General features: G+C 49.2%; 1 protein-coding gene across 10 annotated transcripts in view; it reads left to right on the forward strand.

Annotated features, from left to right (window-relative positions):
* MVB12B (multivesicular body subunit 12B) overlaps positions 1–21422 on the forward strand; it is an 84151-nt gene that overhangs the window by 17495 nt on the left and 45234 nt on the right. For 9 of the 10 annotated variants that reach the window (XM_033077208.2, XM_033077209.1, XM_033077206.1 and 6 more), the window contains 3 exons: positions 707–836; positions 2395–2517; positions 13210–13307. In XM_033077208.2, the coding sequence (XP_032933099.1) occupies positions 707–836; positions 2395–2517; positions 13210–13307 (351 nt within the window). Of the gene's footprint in view, positions 1–706; positions 837–2394; positions 2522–13209; positions 13308–21422 lie in introns of those variants that run through there. The other variant, XM_042779873.1, reaches the window with a different exon arrangement.

A 21422-nucleotide genomic window follows, 5' to 3' on the forward strand; every position in this document is an offset into this window, starting at 1 on the left:
GGCAGAAAGGGCTGTGCAGTTTGTTCATCCACCCTCGGAGCACAGGTCAGAGCAGTGCAGCTGCCTCCTGGGAGGTTCTGGCACTTACTGCTTTGTGAATCTGGTTTGTCCTAGCAAAGAACCAGGGCAGACATGGTGGAGGTATCATTTCTGTGTCTGCTGACTTGCTCAGGAGCTGTCACTAACATCTGGGATGTGTGAGATGTGGACAGACAGCTCTTACACTCAAGCTCTGTGCATGGCAGGCTCTGCCTGCTCCTCCTCACAGCGGGTTGGAGGTGGCTGGTGGGAAGCACGTAGCAGAATGAGCTGACTGGTTGTGTCAGAAGCTTCCAGGTCCCTTCCTAGAGGCAGTGCTTGTGGGAGCAGTGTGTAGATATGGCTGTCCAGGCCAGGCAAACATTACACAAGGGAGTGTGAGAGGCCTGCAGGACTGGCAGAGCCACCTGCTATTCTGTGCTGTGGGGCAGCTCCAGGGCACACTGGGAGCTGGTCTCTGGAGCAGGCAGGAGATCTGGTTATTGCAGTGCAAATAACACATGTGACAGAGCATTCCTCTCTGAGTGGCACTGCACTGACTGGTTTGTTGACATATGTCTGTTCTTTGGCCGTAATTACCTGCCTGTATCTGGAGAGACTATAAAAAACATTTGGACTCTAATCTTGCATAAACCCCAACCCCCTGTATTCTGGGTTGTTTTTGCAGAAGAAGTAGCTTTCAGGAAGAAGAGGCTGTGCATTAAATTCATTCCACGAGATTCTACAGAGGCAGCGATCTGCGATATCCGAATCCTGGGCAGGTCTAAGCAAGCCCCTCCTCAGTACACGTTCATAGGGTGAGTACCCCTCCCTCCAGAGCTGCTGGCATGAGTGCACTTAGACCAGAGAAAGGGCCCTGTGCTCCTCTAACTACCAAGCAGTAGCTTGTAAGAGGTGAAGCTTATCATTAGAAAAGTCCAAGTAAGTACAAGTGTTACTGACTTTGATGAAGGAATTCACTCACTCCTCCTTTTTTGTTCATTACACTTGTTCTCACTGACCAAGGTGTTGGTGAAACACGTCACACCTCATGGTGATGTGTGCAGTGCTGGCCCTGATGGTGCTGTTCTGGTGGTGATGTGTGCAGTGCTGTTCTGATGGTGCTGTTCTGATGGTGATGTGTGCAGTGCTGGCACTGATGGTGCTGTTCTGATGGTGATGTGTGCAGTGCTGGCCCTGATGGTGCTGTTCTGATGGTGATGTGTGCAGTGCTGGCCCTGATGGTGCTGTTCTGATGGTGATGTGTGCAGTGCTGGCCCTGATGGTGCTGTTCTGATGGTGATGTGTGCAGTGCTGTTCTGATGGTGCTGTTCTGATGGTGATGTGTGCAGTGCTGTTCTGATGGTGCTGTTCTGATGGTGATGTGTGCAGTGCTGGCCCTGGTTATGCTGTTCTGATGGAGATGTGTGCAGTGCTGGCACTGATGGTGCTGTTCTGGTGGAGATGTGTGCAGTGCTGGCTCTGATGCTGCTGTTCTGATGGAGATGTGTGCAGTGCTGGCACTGATGCTGCTGTTCTGGTGGTGATGTGTGCAGTGCTGGCCCTGATGGTGCTGTTCTGATGGAGATGTGTGCAGTGCTGGCACTGATGGTGCTGCTGTTCTGATGGAGATGTGTGCAGTGCTGGCACTGATACTGCTATTCCTGATGGAGATGTGTGCAGTGCTGGCACTGATGGTGCTGTTCTGATGGAGATGTGTGCAGTGCTGGCACTGATGGTGCTGCTGTTCTGATGGAGATGTGTGCAGTGCTGGCACTGATACTGCTATTCCTGATGGAGATGTGTGCAGTGCTGGCACTGATGGTGCTGTTCTGATGGAGATGTGTGCAGTGCTGGCACTGATACTGCTATTCCTGATGGAGATGTGTGCAGTGCTGGCACTGATGGTGCTGTTCTGATGGTGATGTGTGCAGTGCTGGCACTGATGGTGCTGCTGTTCTGATGGAGATGTGTGCAGTGCTGGCACTGATACTGCTATTCCTGATGGAGATGTGTGCAGTGCTGGCACTGATGGTGCTGTTCTGATGGAGATGTGTGCAGTGCTGGCCCTGATGGTGCTGTTCTGATGGTGATGTGTGCAGTGCTGGCACTGATGGTGCTGTTCTGATGGTGATGTGTGCAGTGCTGGCACTGATGGTGCTGTTCTGGTGATGTGTGCAGTGCTGGCACTGATGGTGCTGTTCTGGTGGAGATGTGTGCAGTGCTGGCACTGGTGCTGCTGTTCTGATGGTGATGTGTGCAGTGCTGGCCCTGGTGCTGCTGTTCTGATGGAGATGTGTGCAGTGCTGGCACTGATTATGCTGTTCTGATGGTGATGTGTGCAGTGCTGTTCTGATGCTCATGTTGGTTCCCCAGGGAGCTGAACAGCATGGGCATCTGGTACCGGATGGGCAGAGTGCCGCGCAACCACGACTCCGCACAGCCCGCGGCTCCTCCCGCCCCAGCACCGGCTTCAACCCCCGCTCCCAACCTGCCAAGGTAGGCTTTCTGCATTCCAGCTCCTCCTGCTTGATGCTGCATGTCTTGTGGTTGCTCACCTTGCCTGGGAAGCCAAGACCAGAGTGCTGCCTCAGTATGGAATGATTTCATCACAATCTGATAAGGGAATGTGCTGTGTGTTGAAGTATTTGCCTGCTGGAAGTTCTTTTGCCTGTTACTATGTAAAGGTGAAGAAGCCAGAAGAAAGGAAAAGCCTGCAGAGGAAGGGAAACAGCAAACTGTACCTTTGCTTCAGACTATGCAGAATGTTGTGCCTTTCAACACACGTGTGTTGAAGGGCGAGTCAGAGCTGCAGCCAGGCCTGTTGTTCTCCTTGGCCAGAGGGAGGGAGCAGTGTCTCTGCAGGCTTCAGAGGGGAAACAAGTTTTGCTCATCTCCAGGATCAGTCCATTCATGGTTTGAAGTACTGGTTCTTTTTTTTATTTCCTTGAACCCAGTTGCTGAGCTCCAGTTATGCAGCTGACATGAATGTGCACAGCAGCCTCCTCATCCTGTGACTGACAGGAGCAGCACTGCTGGGCAGTGTGTCTGTCCAGGCTGCTCTCCCTGTGTTGCAGGCAATATTTCTGTGTGTGTATCAACAGATGTGCTGCTGTGTACACTTTCATACACCAGTAGTGCTGTACTGACAGCTTATTTGCTGGATTTCTCTGGACAAAAACAGATGTTGTTCAGCAACAAACCAGGCCAGACAGTGATTAAACTGAGAACTTTGCACTCCTGACATTCACTCTGAAAGCACAGCACCCAGTGTGAGCTGTGCTCCTGCTGCTGGGGCTCACAGACTGGGCCAGGCCATTGCCAGGGGACAGCACATCCTCCTTGGGTCCCTTTGTGCTTTTGCCTATTTGAGTGTATGTGTATTTTTGCACTAGGCATTTTCTGCACTGCAGATATCTTTACAGTATTACAGTAACTAGTGAGAACTAGAATTTTGAAGGAGACAGCAGAGAGGAATTCAAGGTTCCAGTTTGTGTACAAAGGTTATTATATCACATGGGTGGAAATTCCTTACATCCTTCAGAGTCTTGGTTTACAGGTCATTTCAGAGTTAGGATTTAAACTGCTGCAGCATGTTCCCCAGAAGGTATCAGGTACCTCCTTAAGGCAGGGGTGTACATCTGAGCCTTCACCCATGACCCAGACTGGAATCCACTGTCCTGTGAGGGCTCTTTGAACTCTTCAAAGCATTTGGGTGTTTCTTTCCCTGAGAGTTTTGCTTGGTCAGCTGCCATGCCCTGGCACAGTGCTTGCTGTGCTGTGCTGTCAGGTGTGCTGCAGGCAGACATGCTGTCGTGCTTCTCAGAGATGGAGGCAAAAGAGATGAAAAGCCAGCAGTTTTCTGGAGATTCCAGCCTGTCCCACTAGGACCTGAGATGTTACTCTGAAGCTCTGCTGGACATAAGCTGGGTGCCAGCCCAGGCCATGTGAGATCAGAGAGAAGATGTCTTGATTTTAAAGCACAGATCTTCATTTTCTTTCTGCAAGAAATTCTGTCTGGGCAGGTTTCCACAATAAAGAAAAAAATAAATTATCATAGCAAGAGAATGTCAATGGCAGTGCTTAATCACTGTATGTGGAAGGGTCACCTGGTAGCTGACCAGGGAAGGCTGCAGAAGTGTCAGAGCTTTTGGGAACAGGGCCAAAATTAGAGCTCAAAGCATCAGTGACAGTCTGAAAAGAAGTGTTTACAAGGCTTATATATTTTATAACCTCTTGTTGTGCAGTTTATGGTTTACAATGGCTGCAAGGAAATTGGATCAGTTTTGTTTTACTTGCCAAATAAAGCAAATGTCAAAATAGTCAATATAAAATGTATTCTAATTTGGCTGAGTTAAACCAGCCAGTATGCAGTGGAATAATTGAATGTTACATTAATGCCTTGTAGTAAAACCCACCTGTCTGTAGCCAGCTCCACTCTCACACCCCGTGTGTGATTTACAGGTAACTTTTACACCACCAGCCTGATCATTCAAAGCATCTTTCATGTCTGTTTTTTTTACTCTGGTTATTTATTATCCAATATATTTTTTAAGAAATAGAAATGTATATAAAGGTGCATCCTGCAAATATTTAATTATTACAGGCAACACAGACAACTTGAAGGCCTCTTCTAACACTGTCAGCAATGTGGTGAGTTACTCAACACAGTGTTTGTGGAAGACTGTAGTCACAAGTAATCTCTTATTTTCACATCACCATGGAGAGGAGATTACACTGGCAGCCAGTTTGCTGTTTTATTCCATGTGGCTGTATCCTGACAGGAGTAGTGCTGGGTTGTTCTGAAGCTGCCTCAGAAGTGAGGGAGAATCAGGAGCAGTGCTGCATGGAGCCCTGTGGACAGTCTGCTGTTGGGCTGGGCAGACATCTCAGCTGCTCCCTTCAGTTGCTGTCTGCATTGTAGAATAATTCTGAATCAAGAGGGGGGTTCAGAACAATTGCTGGATATAAACTAAACCCTTCTGTACAACCAAACCTAGATTGGTATTTCTGTATTTCTGTGCTAGCCGCTCTGCTCTGTGGTGCACAGTGCTGATGGCAGTGCATGGTGGCCCATCAGAGCTGCCAGGGAGGCAGTCCTGCCCCAGAGGAGTGCTGCTTACAGTGACTCACCCCACCTTTGGCACACTCTTGCTTCACCCAGGTGCATCCAGCATTGCCAGGCCATGGGCTGGGCCTGGGGAGCTGCACAAGGCAGGAGTGTTGGAGCAGCTCTGCTGTGCCTCAGACTGCTGGAGTAGGCTGGAGCAGGGTTTGTGGGGGATGTTCTCTTGCAGTCTGGTTTTGGAGCAAGCCCCTGGGTACAGCAGAATCAGCTGTGAGCCCTTTGGCCCTGCAGCTGTCTGTGCCCTGGCTCCATCCCTGCTCCCTGAGCCCAGGTGGCTTCTGTGGCTTGGGTTCCACGTCGCCTCCCGAGGAGCCTGTGCCACTGTCACTCCAACAGCCTGCCCAGGGTTTGTCAGCTGCAGGCAGATGTCAGTCAGTGCTGTCAAAGTGTGTTCTGCAGTGACAGACATTATTGCTCTTAACTTTCTGTGTGGATGTTATCAATCTGTGATGGGTACTTTGGGGAAAGGAGCACTCTCATTGCAGATGATGTGTCTCAGGCATTAAATCTTCCTCTTGGAGAGACCAGGTTTCAGTCACAGCTTTCACTTGTTGATGTGAGGTTTTGGAAACACAGATTCACACTGACCCTGGGAATCCTGGTTTGTGAGGTGTCGTCCACAAGGTTAATGATTTACCTGGAGAGGGAAGACCTGGCTGCAGTCCACTGGCATTGCTGTGATGTGTTAGTGCAGCAGTTGGTGTGCAGGCTCAGTCTGTGTGCAGCAGGAGCTCTGTCCCACCCTGGCTGGTCCCACAGCAGCTCCTGCACGGCCACAGGGCCCCTGCTGCTCCCTCTGTGTGTGAGCTGTGTGCTCCTGTCCTGGTCCTGCCCTTGCTGGGCTGGGCTCTGCAGAGCTGCTGCACCACGCCAGACCTGGGGCCAGACCCAGGGCCAGCCTGTGGCTGCTGTGCTGGGCTCTGGCCTGACCTGTGTGCCTGGAAACCAACAGAAACAGCCCTGGCTGCTGGGTCCCTCCCTGCTTGGAGCAGGTCAGTGTGTGCTGCCAGGTGCTCAGGGCTCCAGACTCTGCTCTGGCACAGCACCACGGCAGGGAAGTGCAGCTCTGGCTTTGTACACAGATAGCAATTGCTACAAACACCTGGGCTAAGAGCAAGATGTGTGAATTTTCCTCTGAGCTCCCCGTTACCTTTTCACTAGTTAAGCTGGCCCCTCCTTAGGAAAAGGAAACAATTTGTTCCTGTTCTCTGCTCCCAGTGGAGCTTCATGTTGAGGAATGCAGGAATTTCTTTGCTAGGCAGAGAAGTGTGATTTTTCAAATTGATTTATTAGCGGTGTTTGAAATCGGTGGTGTAAGCTTGGGAAGGGATCAGTCTGTGGCTTTCTGCTGCAGGCTGATGATGTGCAATCCAGGCAGGCCATAAAGCAACAGCAACAAGCCAGTGTGGAGACCCAGGCTGGGGCTGGGATGCACCAGCCTGGCTCTGCAGTGTGCTAATGGAAGGGAAGTCTGCTGCCTTTCCTATTTTTTGAGTAGCTACCCTATTATTTAGAAATAGCTATAATAATTTATTTCTTTAAGTCATTTTAGATAGATTTTTATTAAGCATCTGTAAAGGAAAAGGTTCCAGGGCTTCAGTGCTGTTCTGCTCTGGTGTAGAGAGAAGCCAAATCCTGAGAAATTGCATTGCCCAGGGGCAGCCACTGCTGGTGGTGTGAGGGCCAGAATGGACAGAGCAGTGGGGTCTGCCTTAAATCCCCCATCTGAACCAAGGGCTGCCAGACAAGGAGCACTTAGGGATGGTGCTGGTATGACTGGAAAACTGTTCAGTGGTATCCTGTCTGCAAAGTGCTGCTTTCTTGATGGAGTTGAATTTTTTAATCTGTTTCATCAGGAGAGCTCGAAAGTAAAACCTTCTGACTTGCAACTAATTGTAGAGACTTTTGGATTGGAAAATACCTATAAGATCAAGTAAAAAAAGTAGTCACTAATTACTATATTTTGAAAATATTATGTGGCTTGAATGCTCAAATCATTTGCATAATGAAACAGCACAATATTCCTAGTTTTTAAATTACATATTTAACAGAAGCCAAGGATGTCATAAGGGCTGGGGTCACGTTGATGGATTAAACCCCTATGACTGAAACAGTAAGTTGAAGCCTGGAGGGAATGTTTCCATGGATCCTCTCTGGAGGGGGTGATGAGAAACAAATCGTGAGGATGAAATGCCCATGATGTGTGTAGGCTGTGCAGATCTGGACATGGGGTGGGTCGGGGGGCTGGCACGGGTTTCTCCAGAGTCTGGTTCCCATAAAGGGTTTGTTATGAAGCGGCGCTGACCGTGTGGCTCGCGTCCAGCTCAGCTGGATGAAGACGTGCAAAAACTGGTCACAATCCAGTGTGCTTTAGTGGTAGAAAATGATGATTCGGAAAAAATGTTTAAAAGTACGGTTGGTTTCCAGGCACAGGAGTCTCTTGCAGCAGCTGAGAAGGAAAACCATGAACTGTAATTAGAAGGAGCCTGATGGATTTGGCCGATTTTGAGGATGCATTGAAAAATTTGTGGAGTGCTCTGAGTGAAGAGGCTTCAATCAGAGTCATTTTTCTTTGTAGAGAGCCCTCTTCCTGCTCTAGCAGTGTTTCTGGAGGCATGTTTTCTTTGGGGCATAGCATAGGGTTGTTAAGTCCAAACCGGAGGTATCCATTTGGAGAAGCTGTGCTCTGGGTTGTTAAATAAGCCCTGCAGGGAAACTGAGCTTTTTTTCCCTAAAACTTGTGTGTTGTCTGCTATTTAATATGATCTCTGCCACTGCTGATTTGTAATCTGTGCTTTCACCCTGAAGTGCATGTGGTTGTGTTCAGATATTTCCTTTAAATCAATCACTTTCACCATTTTCCAAAACACTTCTTGAGTTTATTGCTTTTAGTATAGTGTTTGGACTGTCGTTATTTATTACTGGCAAAGTGCTGACAATGTGCTCTTCCCAAATGAGTCTTTATGTGGAATATTTGTTTAGCAGGTTTTGCAGGGGAGGTGTGGATGTCCCTGTGGGCTGGGCTGTGCCTGCAGCACTCCAGGGTGTGCCTGGGCAGCCCCACCATCCCAGGGCTGCTCTCTGAGAGGGGCTTTGCATCTGGCCTGGGAGCCTGGGTTTCACTGTGCTGATTAATTTGACAGAATTTAAAATCCTAGCCCAGGAAGCTTACACCGTGTGTAATTTATCTTTCTGGAGTATTTCTGCTGTTTGGCAATTTTTCCCTACTGCTTCATTATCTGCAAACTCCTGACTCTGGAGAGCAGCTGGTGAAGGATGTGGAGCTGGTGCTGGCAGCCACAGCCTCCCCAGGCACGGTGCTGCTCAGCTGGGACAGCCCTGCAGAAGCTCCTGGTGCTTGCACTGCAGCTCCTCAGCTCCTGGTGCCTGCACTGCAGCCCCTCAGCTCCTGGTGCCTGCACTGCAGCCTCTCAGCCCTTTGGTGCCTGCACTGCAGCCCCGCAGCTCCTGGTGCCTGCACTGCAGCCCTGCAGCTCCTGGTGCTTGCATTGCAGCCCTGCAGCTCCTGGTGCCTGCACTGCAGCCCCGCAGCTCCTGGTGCTTGCACTGCAGCCCCGCAGCTCCTGGTGCTTGCACTGCAGCCCTGCAGCTCCTGGTGCCTGCACTGCAGCCCCGCAGCTCCTGGTGCCTGCACTGCAGCCCTGCAGCTCCTGGTGCCTGCACTGCAGCCCCTCAGCCCTTTGGTGCAGCCTCTGCCTGCACAGATTTCATGGCCTGCAGCCCACACTGCCAAACAGTGTAAATTAAACTTGTTGGGGTTTTCTCTGTTGTTTGGCAGCTGTTCTGTCCTAGCTACTCGAGTGCTCTGATCTGAATTAACCCCCATGTGGAGGAAGCTGCAGGAGCTCCATTCTGCATGAGGCCCTGCATTTTGTGCAGCAGATGCCGTGGCCCCGTGAGCATCGCCAGGGCTGTGTGTTCAGTGGAGAGGGGCACAGCGCCCGTCCTGCCCCGGTGCAGGGCCCAGAGCGTGCAGTGTGTGCTGCCCTCCTCCCTCCTGCTGCCTTCCCTACAGCTGGGAAAGTTAAATGAGCAGATCTGAATGTGGAAAGAATCGCTCACTCTTTTTCATTCTCTCCTGCCATTGGGCTTTTATAAAATCTGAATCTGGCACCCCCCAGTTCTCATTGACTCTTAGGAAACAGGATATTTTAGTAGCTTGGAATGAGATGAAATGCTTGCAAAGCCCATATGTTGCTTGTTTTAGGGAAAGGGTCAGGAAGGTTTTAAAAAGTATTTAAATATTTGGTTTACACGATTAGAATAGATTGTCTGGAATGAAGTCCATTACCCGAGGTGATTCTTGCCTCGCAGTTGAGGTTTTCATTGCAGTTCTTTGGAGTATGAGGTAGGTGTTCTGGCATCTCAGTGCCCCAACACAGTCAGAGTTAAGGGCTGTGAAGAAATGCTGTAGCTGGGATCCAGGCACTGCTGGAAGCACGGATACCTGCCGTGGCAGTGGCTGCAGCCTGAGATGCCTCCTGGTGCAGGGAATGGTTGCCAAGTCCTCTGGTGCCACTCCATAGAACCCCAGCAGCTTCTTTCTTAGAAATGTGCCTTTTCCAGTCTCCATAAGCAAAGCTTTCATATTGGATTACATTTCTTGAGAGCTTCAGCCTGATATTAACTCATTTTTTGTGTGTTTTCAGCTTTCTGCAGCTTGAAATTTAATTGTTCTGTTCTCAATTTTTCATGAGGAATAATCTTTGCATGATCATTGTTTATGGAAAGTAAGGGTTTGTTTTTTTGTGATTTTTTGAAAAGTATTCCCATGAGACTGCAGGTTTTGCAGCACTATTCTGAAGGTTGTGAAAAAATCAAACTTTGCTTCCTGACAGTTGAGATGCTGCTCTGGGTGTCACGCTTGTGTCACCCCAGCCTGTCACTGTTGGGTCCAAAGCCCAGCTTACCACTGGGCTTTTGCTGTGCATTGTTGATATTTTTATATGAATTATGAAGCATCCTTTGATATCTGGCACTTCCCCTTGTGATCCTCTGTTCCTTTTTATGAGTACTTGCCCCCTCACTCCAAAAGCAGTTCATCACCTTCCTGCAGACAGTTCTTAATAACAGGTTTGGAACTGTTGGGCATTCCTGGGCCTGTTTTATGTGAGTTTCTCTCCAAAAATGTTCAAAAAGTGGCCATAACATGCACAGACCTCAAATCCCCTTTGCCTGCACGTGAAGGATCTCCTTATCACATGCTGACTTGTTCTGTGGATTGGCTGAATAAAAGAGCAGCTGAAGCAAAGAGGGTGATTAAACTAGCTCTAAATTGTCTTGAAGTTATCATGTGCTGGGGGAAAATATGTTTGGTGTTGTGGCAGTGCTGGAGCAGTGTGGGTTTGACTCCACTCTGTAGGGAAAGGCTGGAGCCATGGGCCTGGCCTGGCCAGGACTGTCCAAAGCCTCCATTCTCATCTTTGGGGAGCAGGAAAGCTGCTTCTGGTGGCAGCTCAGAAGGGAGAGAATTGGCATGGGGATAGTCTTTGTGAGTTGCCATTCCTTAACACCAGAGATTCACTGAGGTACTAATAATTACTGTTAATATCTTTCAGTGGAAACTTTCTGAGTAAACGAGTGCTGGTTGAGGCAGCATTTAACGGCCGTGCTGGCATGTTCAGAATGCAAATAAGTGTTATTAGCCTAATGATTTTGCTGTCACCACGGTGTGCAGCAGTAGTGTTGTGAATATGTCATGCAGTACCCGTGAATTTGGAAAGTGTGTCAAAACACAACTTCAATTAGTTTGCTCTAATTATGACTCTAGAGAGTTCATAAGTATATCACTCCTCATTAAAAGAGATTTTCTTATCTGGATTACTGCAGCACACGAAGGGCTGCTGGGGCGATGGGAGGCAGGGCTGTGCTCAGGGAGGATGCCGTGGGGTGCTGCAGGTACAGCAGCTCCGGAGCAGCGCTGCCTCCAGCCCCATCCCAGGAGCTGCTGCTGCAGGGCCAGGGCTGGGAAACCTCCCAGGCAGCAGAGGTGGCTGTGCCAGGTCAGCCTGGTCAGTGTCAGATGGTTCTGCACAGGCTCTTCCATTAGAAATAACCAAACCAACAGCAAGCCCCAAACCAAGAAAGCCCTGGAAGGAACCACACGATGCTGAAATGGAGATGTGGCCCAGAAGCTCTGCTCTGGTGAAGCTCAAGGAGCACAGGCAGTCAGAAGAACAAGCCTGTGCCAGCCTGGCCTCTCCAGAGAAGACCTTTGGGGTGCTGGGTGTGTGTTCCCCTTTCCCAGGCTGTTTGTGGTGCCTTTTACTGCCTTGTCACTTTGCCTGAGCACGTTCCAGCTCTGCAGAGCAGGAGGAGATTGTTGTGCTCACAGGTGAGCAGTTGGGTAAGGGTTAAAGTAGTAATTGTTTAAATCTTTTAGGCTTTCCTCCCAGTTCTGTGATAATTTGATGAAGAACTTCACCCTAATTAAATATTCAAATTAGGAATAAGTGTCAATATGGCTTCCTGGTGCCTAGAATGATGATTAATTGTATTCAAAACTCTAGTGGCCGCTGTAATCTAAACCAAACCGTTGTTCTTGATTATTTGTGCAACACATTTACCATGTTTTTGTTTTAAAATTTAAACTAGTAATTGATTTGCCATATGCCACAGAACTGCACATACTTTCACGATATGTGTTTAGGAACTTGGGGACTTTGTAATTGGGATTTTCTTGCTTTTCAATGGCAGCCTCTTTTTTTTTGTCTTCTACAATGCAAAATGATTTGGCTCTCACAACACATGAGGAAAATGCATTATGCAATCAAGTTTGTAGGTATAAGCTATATTGATCCTGGCCAAAGTTTACATTAATTTAAAATAAATTAGGCTTTGTTTCCCATTCCTCCCTACAATGTCATCTTTTATAAAAAGAAAGAGGGAAGGGGAGAGCTGATTTCCATGCAGCAGTCACTGCCCTGTCTTGTGCAGCTAATGTTCTTCTTGGAGACATCTCTCTGGCTGTCTGTAGCAGCTGGAGTGATGGAATGCCCAGTTGTCCTACGTCAGAACAATTTCTGCTGAGAAGAAAGCAGTCCCCCATAGAGGGCAGAGAAATTCAGTCTTTCTACTGGCTGCCTTTGGTGGCTTGGAAAATATTTTTGAATACTTCTATTAAAAATCAAATGAAAAGCATGTCGTGCCCACAGGCAGTGGTCTCCTATTTTAAAGTGTGTTCATAACAAACATGCCTCTGCTCCAGAAACTCTCATGTGGATTGTGTTTCAAACAGCAAACTGATAGCCAAATTCAAATATATTTTCACACCATCTTTTTTTGGTTAAAAATAGCTTTGGAAAGCAAAAGCAAACTGAGACCAATGTTTGCTTTTTCTTATTTTATCTGTGCTGTTCACCATCATCTGCATCAAGGGCTAAAAATACCTTGTTCTTCCCAAAGCGTGTCCTGTTTTTGAAGGCAGATAGCTTCCAGATGATTCATGTGGCAGATGGAGCCTGCTGAGGACAGGGTTTGGTGCACTGCTGGGTTCCCAGCGCTGTCTCACACACAGGGGCCCAGGAGGACACAGGCTGCCTGGTTCTCCTGGCAGGAGGGCGATGCCCACACTCAGGAGCTCTCTCAGGTGAGGTGGGAGCTGCTCCCTCTGCCTCATGCTGCACTGAGCCCCTCCATGAGAGGGAAGAACATCTTTTGTGTGTGTGGCAATGCAGTCCAGAAGATTAACAATAACATTGTATTAAAATTCACACCAATGGGATCTGCATTAGAGAAATAGATTTGAATTGAAGGGGCAGAGGTGTGCTGGCTGCTCGTGTGCTGATGGTGTGGAGCTGCTGTGCTTGCTCACCTGGGCTGAATGCCCTGCCCAGGGTGGGTGGGCACTGCTGCAGCCCTTGGTTGGTGGAGCCCAGGGCTCCAGGGGTGGAGGGGGCTGGCACTGCCTGCAGACAGTGCTGGAAGCAATATCAAAACTGGTGTTTGCTGCTTGACCTGACTGGAATCACTGTGCTGGAGTGAGCTGCTGGAGCAGCATCTTGTGCTCTGTGGTAACGTTTGCCATGTGCTCCCTTCCCCAGGCACATCTCGCTGACACTGCCAGCCAGCTTTCGGGGCAAGAGCCACAGCACCCGCCTGGATCTGGAGCACCAGCACTCCAACCTGTATGCCATCTCAGGTGAGTGCCCTGCCCTGCTCTGAGCTTCCCACTGCTGCAGGGCACAGCCCCTGTGCTTGCAGGGCTTTTCTGGTAGTACTGTTACACCTCAGAAATACTGTCACAGGCATGGTAGAATCACACTTGGCACAAGTTTCACTCTGTTATGTTGTTTTTGCAAGAGGAGAAAGATGCTGGATTTAAACCTCTGTCAAAGCCTGATGAAAGTCTAGTCCCTTCATTGACTGAAGGACATTTTAGGACAGTGGAAATCCAGCAGTGGGTTCAGTGGGCTGTGCAGTTGAAACTGCTTGTGTACAACCAGGGAAGAGAAGATGGCAAAAATGTACCATTCATAGGTTTGTCCTGTTAGCAGTGAGTGACACTTGTAACATGGGAACATGGCATTAATTCATGTACCATAATCAAAGGGTTATTTAAAAGGTAATCTCTGCCTGGAACTGCAGCTTCAGGTTCCCAAAGAGATAAAATATAGCAATTGCATAATCCTTGTGAGTCCTCGTTTTTCTCGTTACTCTCCTGCCCTAATAGATTTGGAAATGCAGGGTGAGGTGTGTTCCTGTCGGCATGAGGCACTTGTGCATGGGGGTGGGTGGGAAGCTGTTCTTTCTCTCCTGGGGAAGCACCAAGTGCAGCAGCTCTGTGTGTGTCAGTGGGACTGCCCTTGCTGCAGGGTGTGCTGGCTCTGCTCCTGTGCCTGCTTCACACACAGCCTGAACACTTCACCAGATCCTGCCAGGCAAAGCACAAAACAAGGCCTTGTGGAACCAGACAGCACATTAGTTCTTCATGTTTGCTTGAGCACATTTTCAAGTATATAACTCTTTATTTTTCCTCCAACTGCACATTGTCCCCCAGAAAGGCTGTTATGAGTTGTGCACATGCTGTAATGGCTATTACAGCTGCGAGCTCTTTCCAGAGAAAGGCTCTTGTCATCTGACACATCCTGTGCACTGACAGGGTGTTGGTGCACAGCTCCTGCCCACGGCTGCCTTGTCAGCAGCTGCAGCGAGGTGCTGCACGGTTCTTTTGTGTGCTCAGGCCCTGTGGAGGTGGATTAGCCCCCAGACGCGCTCTGGAAGCCATTCCCAAGTTTCCTGTTCCGTCGGTGCTGTGCAGCCAGTCTGGGCTCTGCAGTGCTGCTGCAGTGCCATGGCAACAGCAGATTTAGGAGCAGGCTGCTGCTGCCAGGGCAGGGCGAGGCCAGCTGGCCCCAGCACTCACTGGGACAGCCTTGGGCTCCCTCTCTCGGCTCCCAGGTCACGAGAGGGGTTCTTGGGGCTGCTGAGGGAAACAAAAGCCCTTATGAGCACTCTTTGGGGTTTCAGCGTGCCTCAGCCTGCCTGGGAAGGGAGGGCTGCAATGGGGCAGGATGGAGAGCTGCACAATGGTCTCTCTTGCTCTCTGTAGACACCCAAGATTTTCTCAGTATTTCTCTTCTGACTGTGGTTCAGCATGTTTGTGAAAGATAAAATGAATTTCGGCTGTTGATCCCACTTTGTATCACAAATACATTTTGGCAGAATAACTGATCCTCACTGGAACTGCCCCTTACCCCTTGGGCTGTGTAATTCAGTTGTTGTTTGCACAAAACAGTCCTGAAAGCAGAAATTACAGTTTTTAACCAGTCCTCTGTCATTGCCAGTCTTGGCCATGACACAGGGGGTGACCAGAAAGTTCAGGAGGCTTCTCTTGGCACATGCTGATGAGTGAGCCCTGGCAGGGCGCAGGTAGGGCAGCACTGCCCAGAGCTGTCACAGCCGTGCACATGCAGCAGGTCACAGCACAGCGCTGGCACTGCTGGCACCATGCTCGTCCCAGCCGTGCCAGGCAGCCAGCCCAGAAGGCAGAATGAGTTGTGAGCTGGTGCAGAGCGTCTGTGGGCGCTGCTGGGAGCAGGGTGCTGAGGAGCTGACAGGTTTAACCTGCATGCTGGTGCAGGCAGCTGCTGCAGGAAGAATGCCTCGCTGCAGACAGACCTGTTGACAGACATGGCTCAGTATTTCACAGCACAGCCTTTCCTCATGGCCTTCAGTTTAATTAAGATGTTGTTGTGACTACATACTGCCTTCATTTCAGACTTGAGCATCTTCTGCCAGCATATTGCTTTGGCTTATCAGAGGCACAAGCACAGTGAGGGAGAGGCAGCCCTCACAGGCAGGCACAGATAATAACATACAGGGAAAATTCCTCAATGAAGTGAAAAATTATTTATAATAATGGTACTCAAATAGAAGGGAAATAAGTCACTCTAAGGGTATATAAATTTTTATGATAGTGTATAAACAGCCATAGCCTGCCTTGTCTCCCATCTATTCCTGCAGAGAATGAGGGCAACATCTAGCATAAAGAAAAATACAATAAGAAAATGAAGAAATGAATGGGAAGAGCTGGAGGATTGATCACCCAGTGTATTTGTATATCCTGATGTAAAAGGTGCTGCTGACAGGTGGCCAGGTTTCTTCTGTATAAAACCATGTGTGTGCTGTCAGGGCAGTGTGAGCAGCCTTGTTTCGATTGATGAATTGCCTGCTTCCTTGATTAAACCTTCCATCACTTACAAAACAAAAAGCCTGTGTTTCGGTGGCAGAGTGGGACATGTCAAAAAAATCTGTCTGCTTTACCTTTGTGCAGATGTTGGGCACAGACTGTAACATGTATTATTAAAATGAATGTGGCATTTACTGTGCATTATTTCTTTCCTGGGAGAAGGGACCTGTAAATTATATGCTAATAATAAGCTTTAACCCTTCCAGGAACCAGGAGATGCAGGAGTGTAAATATTCTGCAGGCCTCACTTAATTGGATGGGCTCTAACACCTCTGCACCACTCTGAAGTTACTAAGGAGTGGGTTCCAGCCCTTGCTGCTGGTGATCAGTGCATTGTGCTGAACAGGGCTGTCTTTTTTTTCCCCCTGAAATTTCCCTGTAGCCATCTTCAATGCTGTATTACAGATAAATGTCTTTTGGGGCAGCAGCAGACAGGTTGTGTAATTTGGCTCCAGGACAACCTCATCCCCTCTCTTGTTCTCAGATTAGGGTAGAAGTTGTGTTGTATGGAGTCTGTCAGTCTGTACAACCCCATCAGAATGTGTGCATAAAGCAATTAAAGCCTCTTTACACCAGTTTGGTGCAGGAAACAATTGTATGAACTTCCAGATCCTGCTGCAGAAACCCAGCTCCAGTCATCTGAACCTTTCCAAGGATATTTATTCTGGCAGAAATTTGGAGATAACAAGATGATCAGTTATCCTTGGGTAGGACCAAGGTTCATCTTTTGAACACTTAAATATGGAAGCTGTGCTGGGAAAGCAGTAGAACGAAAGCAGAACATACTTTGATATATATTTGTTGGTAACATTTTCAGGTAACACTTCCAGCTGTCAGCCCCAAACAGTAAAAACATTTGTGGAAGTACCTTAAGAAATTAATGCTGTTAGCTGGCCATACTAACATGTCATCCACAAGCCTGGGCATCCATCCTGGTGTTAATCCATAGAAATAAAGCAGGATCCAGGAGCACAGCATCTCTCACCACTCAGAGCAGTCTCAGTTCTGCTCAAGACCTTGCTGAGCTGCAGGTGAAGGTTTTCATTGTCTTGAAGAGGAGAAAAGCCACATCCTCTGGGTTGGAGCTTAGATGTCAGGTCCCAAAAAACGTGACCCACTTTATCTGATGAAGCAAAAGCGAGGTCCGTGCTGTGACCGAGGCCGCAGCACTCTGTCTGTTTGGTTGAGGAGCACTGGGTTTTCCAGCAGTCATTTGATGCTGAAATGCCTTTGGTTTGTGGTCTTTGAGCACTTTAAATGATACATATCAAGTGGCTTGTGTGAGGTGTTTTTTGTGAGAAGCTGGGCTGAGCACCGGGGCAGGGAAGTGCAGGCTGCCAGCACAGCGTTGGCTGCAGTGTGAGTGCCAGCCTGCCACGGAGGAGAGGCTTCCTGTGCAGCTCTGGCAGCTGCCAGTTTCTCCACAGCTCTGCCTTGTTTGTTTTGGAGTCACTCACCAGTATTTATTACCTTAGGAAGGTAAATATTTACTTAAATGAGTATTCATTATACATATATATAAATAGGTTTTTTATGATATTTAAATATTTATTGCCCTCTTTAAGACACTTTCTGCGAAAGGTCAGAGCAAACTGTGCTCTGAGAGTTTGGAGAGGAAATCATTTGTGAGCAGAGGCTTCAGTCCAAATTCCACCTGCTGGGTGACACAGGTGAGCGTTCCCAGCAGGAAGGGCAGGGCACAGCCGAGCTCTGCTGGGAAAGGGGCACGGGGCAGAGGGCAGAGAGCAGAATTCTGTTGGGAAAGGGGCACAGGGCAGAGCTCTGCTGGGAAAGGGGCTGAGGTCTCAGCCTGGTGCAGCCCAGCCAGGGCAAGCTGAGCCAGGGTCTGGCCATGGCACGAGCTCAAGCTGAGCTGGGCTTTGTGTGCAGGAGCATGGGCTGTTCCAGGGTCTGGCCTGAGCTGAGCTGAGCTGGGCTGGGGTTTGTGTGCTGAGCTGGGGTTTGTGTGCAGGAACATGGGCTGTTCCAGGGTGTGCCCTGAGCTGGGCTGGGGTTTGTGTGCAGGAACATGGGCTGTTCCAGGGTCTGCCCTGAGCTGGGCTGGGGTTTGTGTGCAGGAACATGGGCTGTTCCAGGGTCTGGCCTGAGCTGAGCTGAGCTGGGCTGGGGTTTGTGTGCTGAGCTGGGGTTTGTGTGCAGGAACATGGGCTGTTCCAGGGTGTGCCCTGAGCTGGGCTGGGGTTTGTGTGCAGGAACATGGGCTGTTCCAGGGTCTGCCCTGAGCTGGGCTGGGGTTTGTGTGCAGGAACATGGGCTGTTCCAGGGTCTGCCCTGAGCTGGGCTGGGGTTTGTGTGCAGGAACATGGGCTGTTCCAGGGTCTGCCCTGAGCTGGGCTGGGGTTTGTGTGCAGGAACATGGGCTGTTCCAGGGTCTGCCCTGAGCTGGGCTGGGGTTTGTGTGCAGGAGCTGAGCTGTTCCAGGGTCTGCCCTGAGCTGGGCTGGGGTTTGTGTGCAGGAGCTGAGCTGTTCCAGGGTCTGCCCTGAGCTGGGCTGGGGTTTGTGTGCAGGAGCTGAGCTGTTCCTGCCGGCACTGCAGCGACATTTGGCGTTCACTCCACGCAGGTTTCTAATCCAGCTCTCTGGAGGCAGCAGAGAGACTGGAAACTGATGTTAATGGTCTGGAAAAACATCAAAGCCAGTGGATTCCTGAGAAGGAAGCCGAGTTGCTTTTCTGCAGGCTGGGGCTCTGGGCAGGGGCAGGTGTCACCTGTGCGTGGGGAGCGTTCCCTTCACAGCCTGCTCCTGACACAGCACTTTGCTTCCTGAGCCCTCCTCTTCAGCAGGGGCTGACCTGGAAATGCCTTGGCCTATCTGCACCACCCCCCCACTTCATTTTTTTTCTTTTTTTTTTTTGATAGTGACAAAAGAAGTCTATTTTACAGGTCTTCTAGATTTAGATTTTGTTATATTTTAGTGCCCATATGTCAAGTTCCTTCTTGTTGCAAAATTCCAGGTTATCTGGCCTCATGTGCCACTTCTTTAGTTGTCAGTTTCCTTTCTGTATATAGGACAGGTGTTTTCATCAGAGTTAATAATTTATTTTTACAAACTATTGTTTTGCTTCATTATTTTTATAGATAATTAAATTATGCGCTTGTCACAGTGTGTTTACTAAAACAGATAATTTGGGAAAAAAAAAGAGATTCTATTTTCTGGATCAGTGCACAAGGATTGCTTTTATCTTCATCTTCTAGCACAGTTCCTGGTGGTTCTGCAGTTGTCTCTGATGTTCAAGGGTTTTGGGAGCCCCAGTCTCGGAAGGGGAGGTCCTGTGCTGCCTCTTACTGTCCCTATCCCTTCACTCAGCTCTTGGTGCTTCTGAAGAGTAGAAGCGGAACTAAATATATATTTTGTGACACTGAATTTTAATCAGGATGGTCCAAAAGCCAGACAAGTTGTGACACAAGCTTTATTCTGCATTGAAACCTCTTTCCTGAAGCTGAGATTAAAGTCAGCCTGTTCTTTACCCTATTGCAATTTCCAGTCTTTGGACTGAGAGACCTGGATAATCTTCCAGCTATGAAAGGCTCTATTAATACCCAGCAGTTCAGGGAGGCTGGAGTCTCATGTAAAATGCTGCAGCTGCATATTTCAGAAAGGGAAGTGTGTTACTTAGTACTGTACTTAATGAGATTCAAAAAGTATGTTTCCTATGAAAGGATCCCATCCATGGTGTGCAGACCCTGGGTGTGCTGTGTCAGCGTGCCCAGCGTCACCCGGGCTGTGCTGGGCAGGGACCCCAGGCAGGGATGGGGGAACCATGAGGTGACACTTCAGACAGACCACAGGTGTTGTTTTCCTCTCCTCCTGCCGTGTGCAGGTAGGGCAGGTGGAGCCCTGGCTGGCACTGCCCTGCCCTTGCCGTGTCCTCTCCTGCTCCTGGCTCACCCCTGTTCCTCAGCTCCCACATCCCCTTCCAAGGAGCTGCTGGGGATTATCCGGCTGTAACCCCGGGTCATGAATTATGTATGAGCAGGTGTGCCAGGCACAGCCTGGTGGCACATCCCGGGCTGCAGAGGGTGACGCAGGGAGGGCTGATCCCTTTGGGGTGCCCTGGATCCCAGTGCAGGGGTGATCCCTGTGGGGTCACCTGGATCCCAGCACAGGGGTGATCCCTTTGGGGTCACCTGGATCCCAGCACAGGGGTGATCCCTGTGGGGTCACCTGGATCCCAGCACAGGGGTGATCCCTGTGGGGTCACCTGGATCCCAGCACAGGGGTGTCCCCATGTCCCCACAGCAGTCTGTGATGTAGGGAAGGGTGATCCCTGTGGGGTCACCTGGATCCCAGCACAGGGGTGATCCCTGTGGGGTCACCTGGATCCCAGCACAGGAGTGATCCCTGTGGGGTGCCCTGGATCCCAGCACAGGGGTGATCCCTTTGGGGTGCCCTGGATCCCAGCACAGGGGTGTCCCCATGTCCCCACCCCACAGCAGTTTGTGATACAGGGAGGGGTGATCCCTTTGGGATCACCTGGATCCCAGCACAGGGGTATCCCCATGACCCCATCCCACAGCAGTTTGTGATGCAGGGAGGGGTGATCTCTGTGGGGTCACCTGGATCCCCGCACAGGGGTGATCCCTTTGGGGTCACCTGGATCCCAGGACAGGGGTGTCCCCATGTCCCCACAGCAGTCTGTGATGTAGGGAAGGGTGATCCCTGTGGGGTCACCCGGATCCCAGCACAGGGGTGATCCCTGTGGGGTCACCTGGATCCCAGCACAGGGGTGATCCCTTTGGGGTCACCTGGATCCCAGCACAGGGGTGTCCCCATGTCCCCACAGCAGTCTGTGATGCAGGAGGATGAGGATGAGTTGCAGGACTGGTGCCATTCCCATGGAGCACAACCTTGGGGTGGCCTGCACTGTGTTTGTTTTGCTTTGCCAAGTGCCAGAGTTTAATTTTTTTTAAATGGGGAGCCGCTCAGAGGTTTGGATATTTAAACAGTTATTAACCGAATGACAATTAACAGATTGCAGAGACAGATTTTCTTTTCAAAACCTCCAAAATTGAGTACAGTTTGCAAAACTATCACAGCATAGTAATGACAATGAATTTTGATTTCCCGGAACTGATATTAGAATCCTTATTAAACTATGTGCATCTGCTTTTAATTTACTCCAAATAATTGGAAAATGCAATGAAGCTTTCCAATTAAAGCTTGGCTTTATGCTGTTTAATAATACCCCCCATAATATTATAGCTTATGAAGTGACAGGTGAGTTGGTCTATGAATAAAACATAAAGGCAGCAAATAAGGGACAGAAAACCAGAGACAGTTGTTGGGGATTTTAAATGCTGGATGTAATTTGCATATATTAATCTCTTCTTTTCAGCCTTATCAGGCGTTCCTCAGTATTTGAAGTTAAAATAGCATTGACAGGCGGGAGTACGCTTAGTTTTTTCAAGGATTTATTACTTGTATAATTTCTGATCTTTAATAAGCAGATATGACTGATCCTCATAGTTCTATAGAAATCAGTTAATTGTTCCAGATGGCGTGTACTGATTATGCAAAATTACTTTTCACACCATTTTTTTTTT

Source organism: Catharus ustulatus, chromosome 21, assembly GCF_009819885.2.
Source record: "Catharus ustulatus isolate bCatUst1 chromosome 21, bCatUst1.pri.v2, whole genome shotgun sequence".
Classification (NCBI taxonomy): Eukaryota; Metazoa; Chordata; class Aves; order Passeriformes; family Turdidae; genus Catharus; species Catharus ustulatus.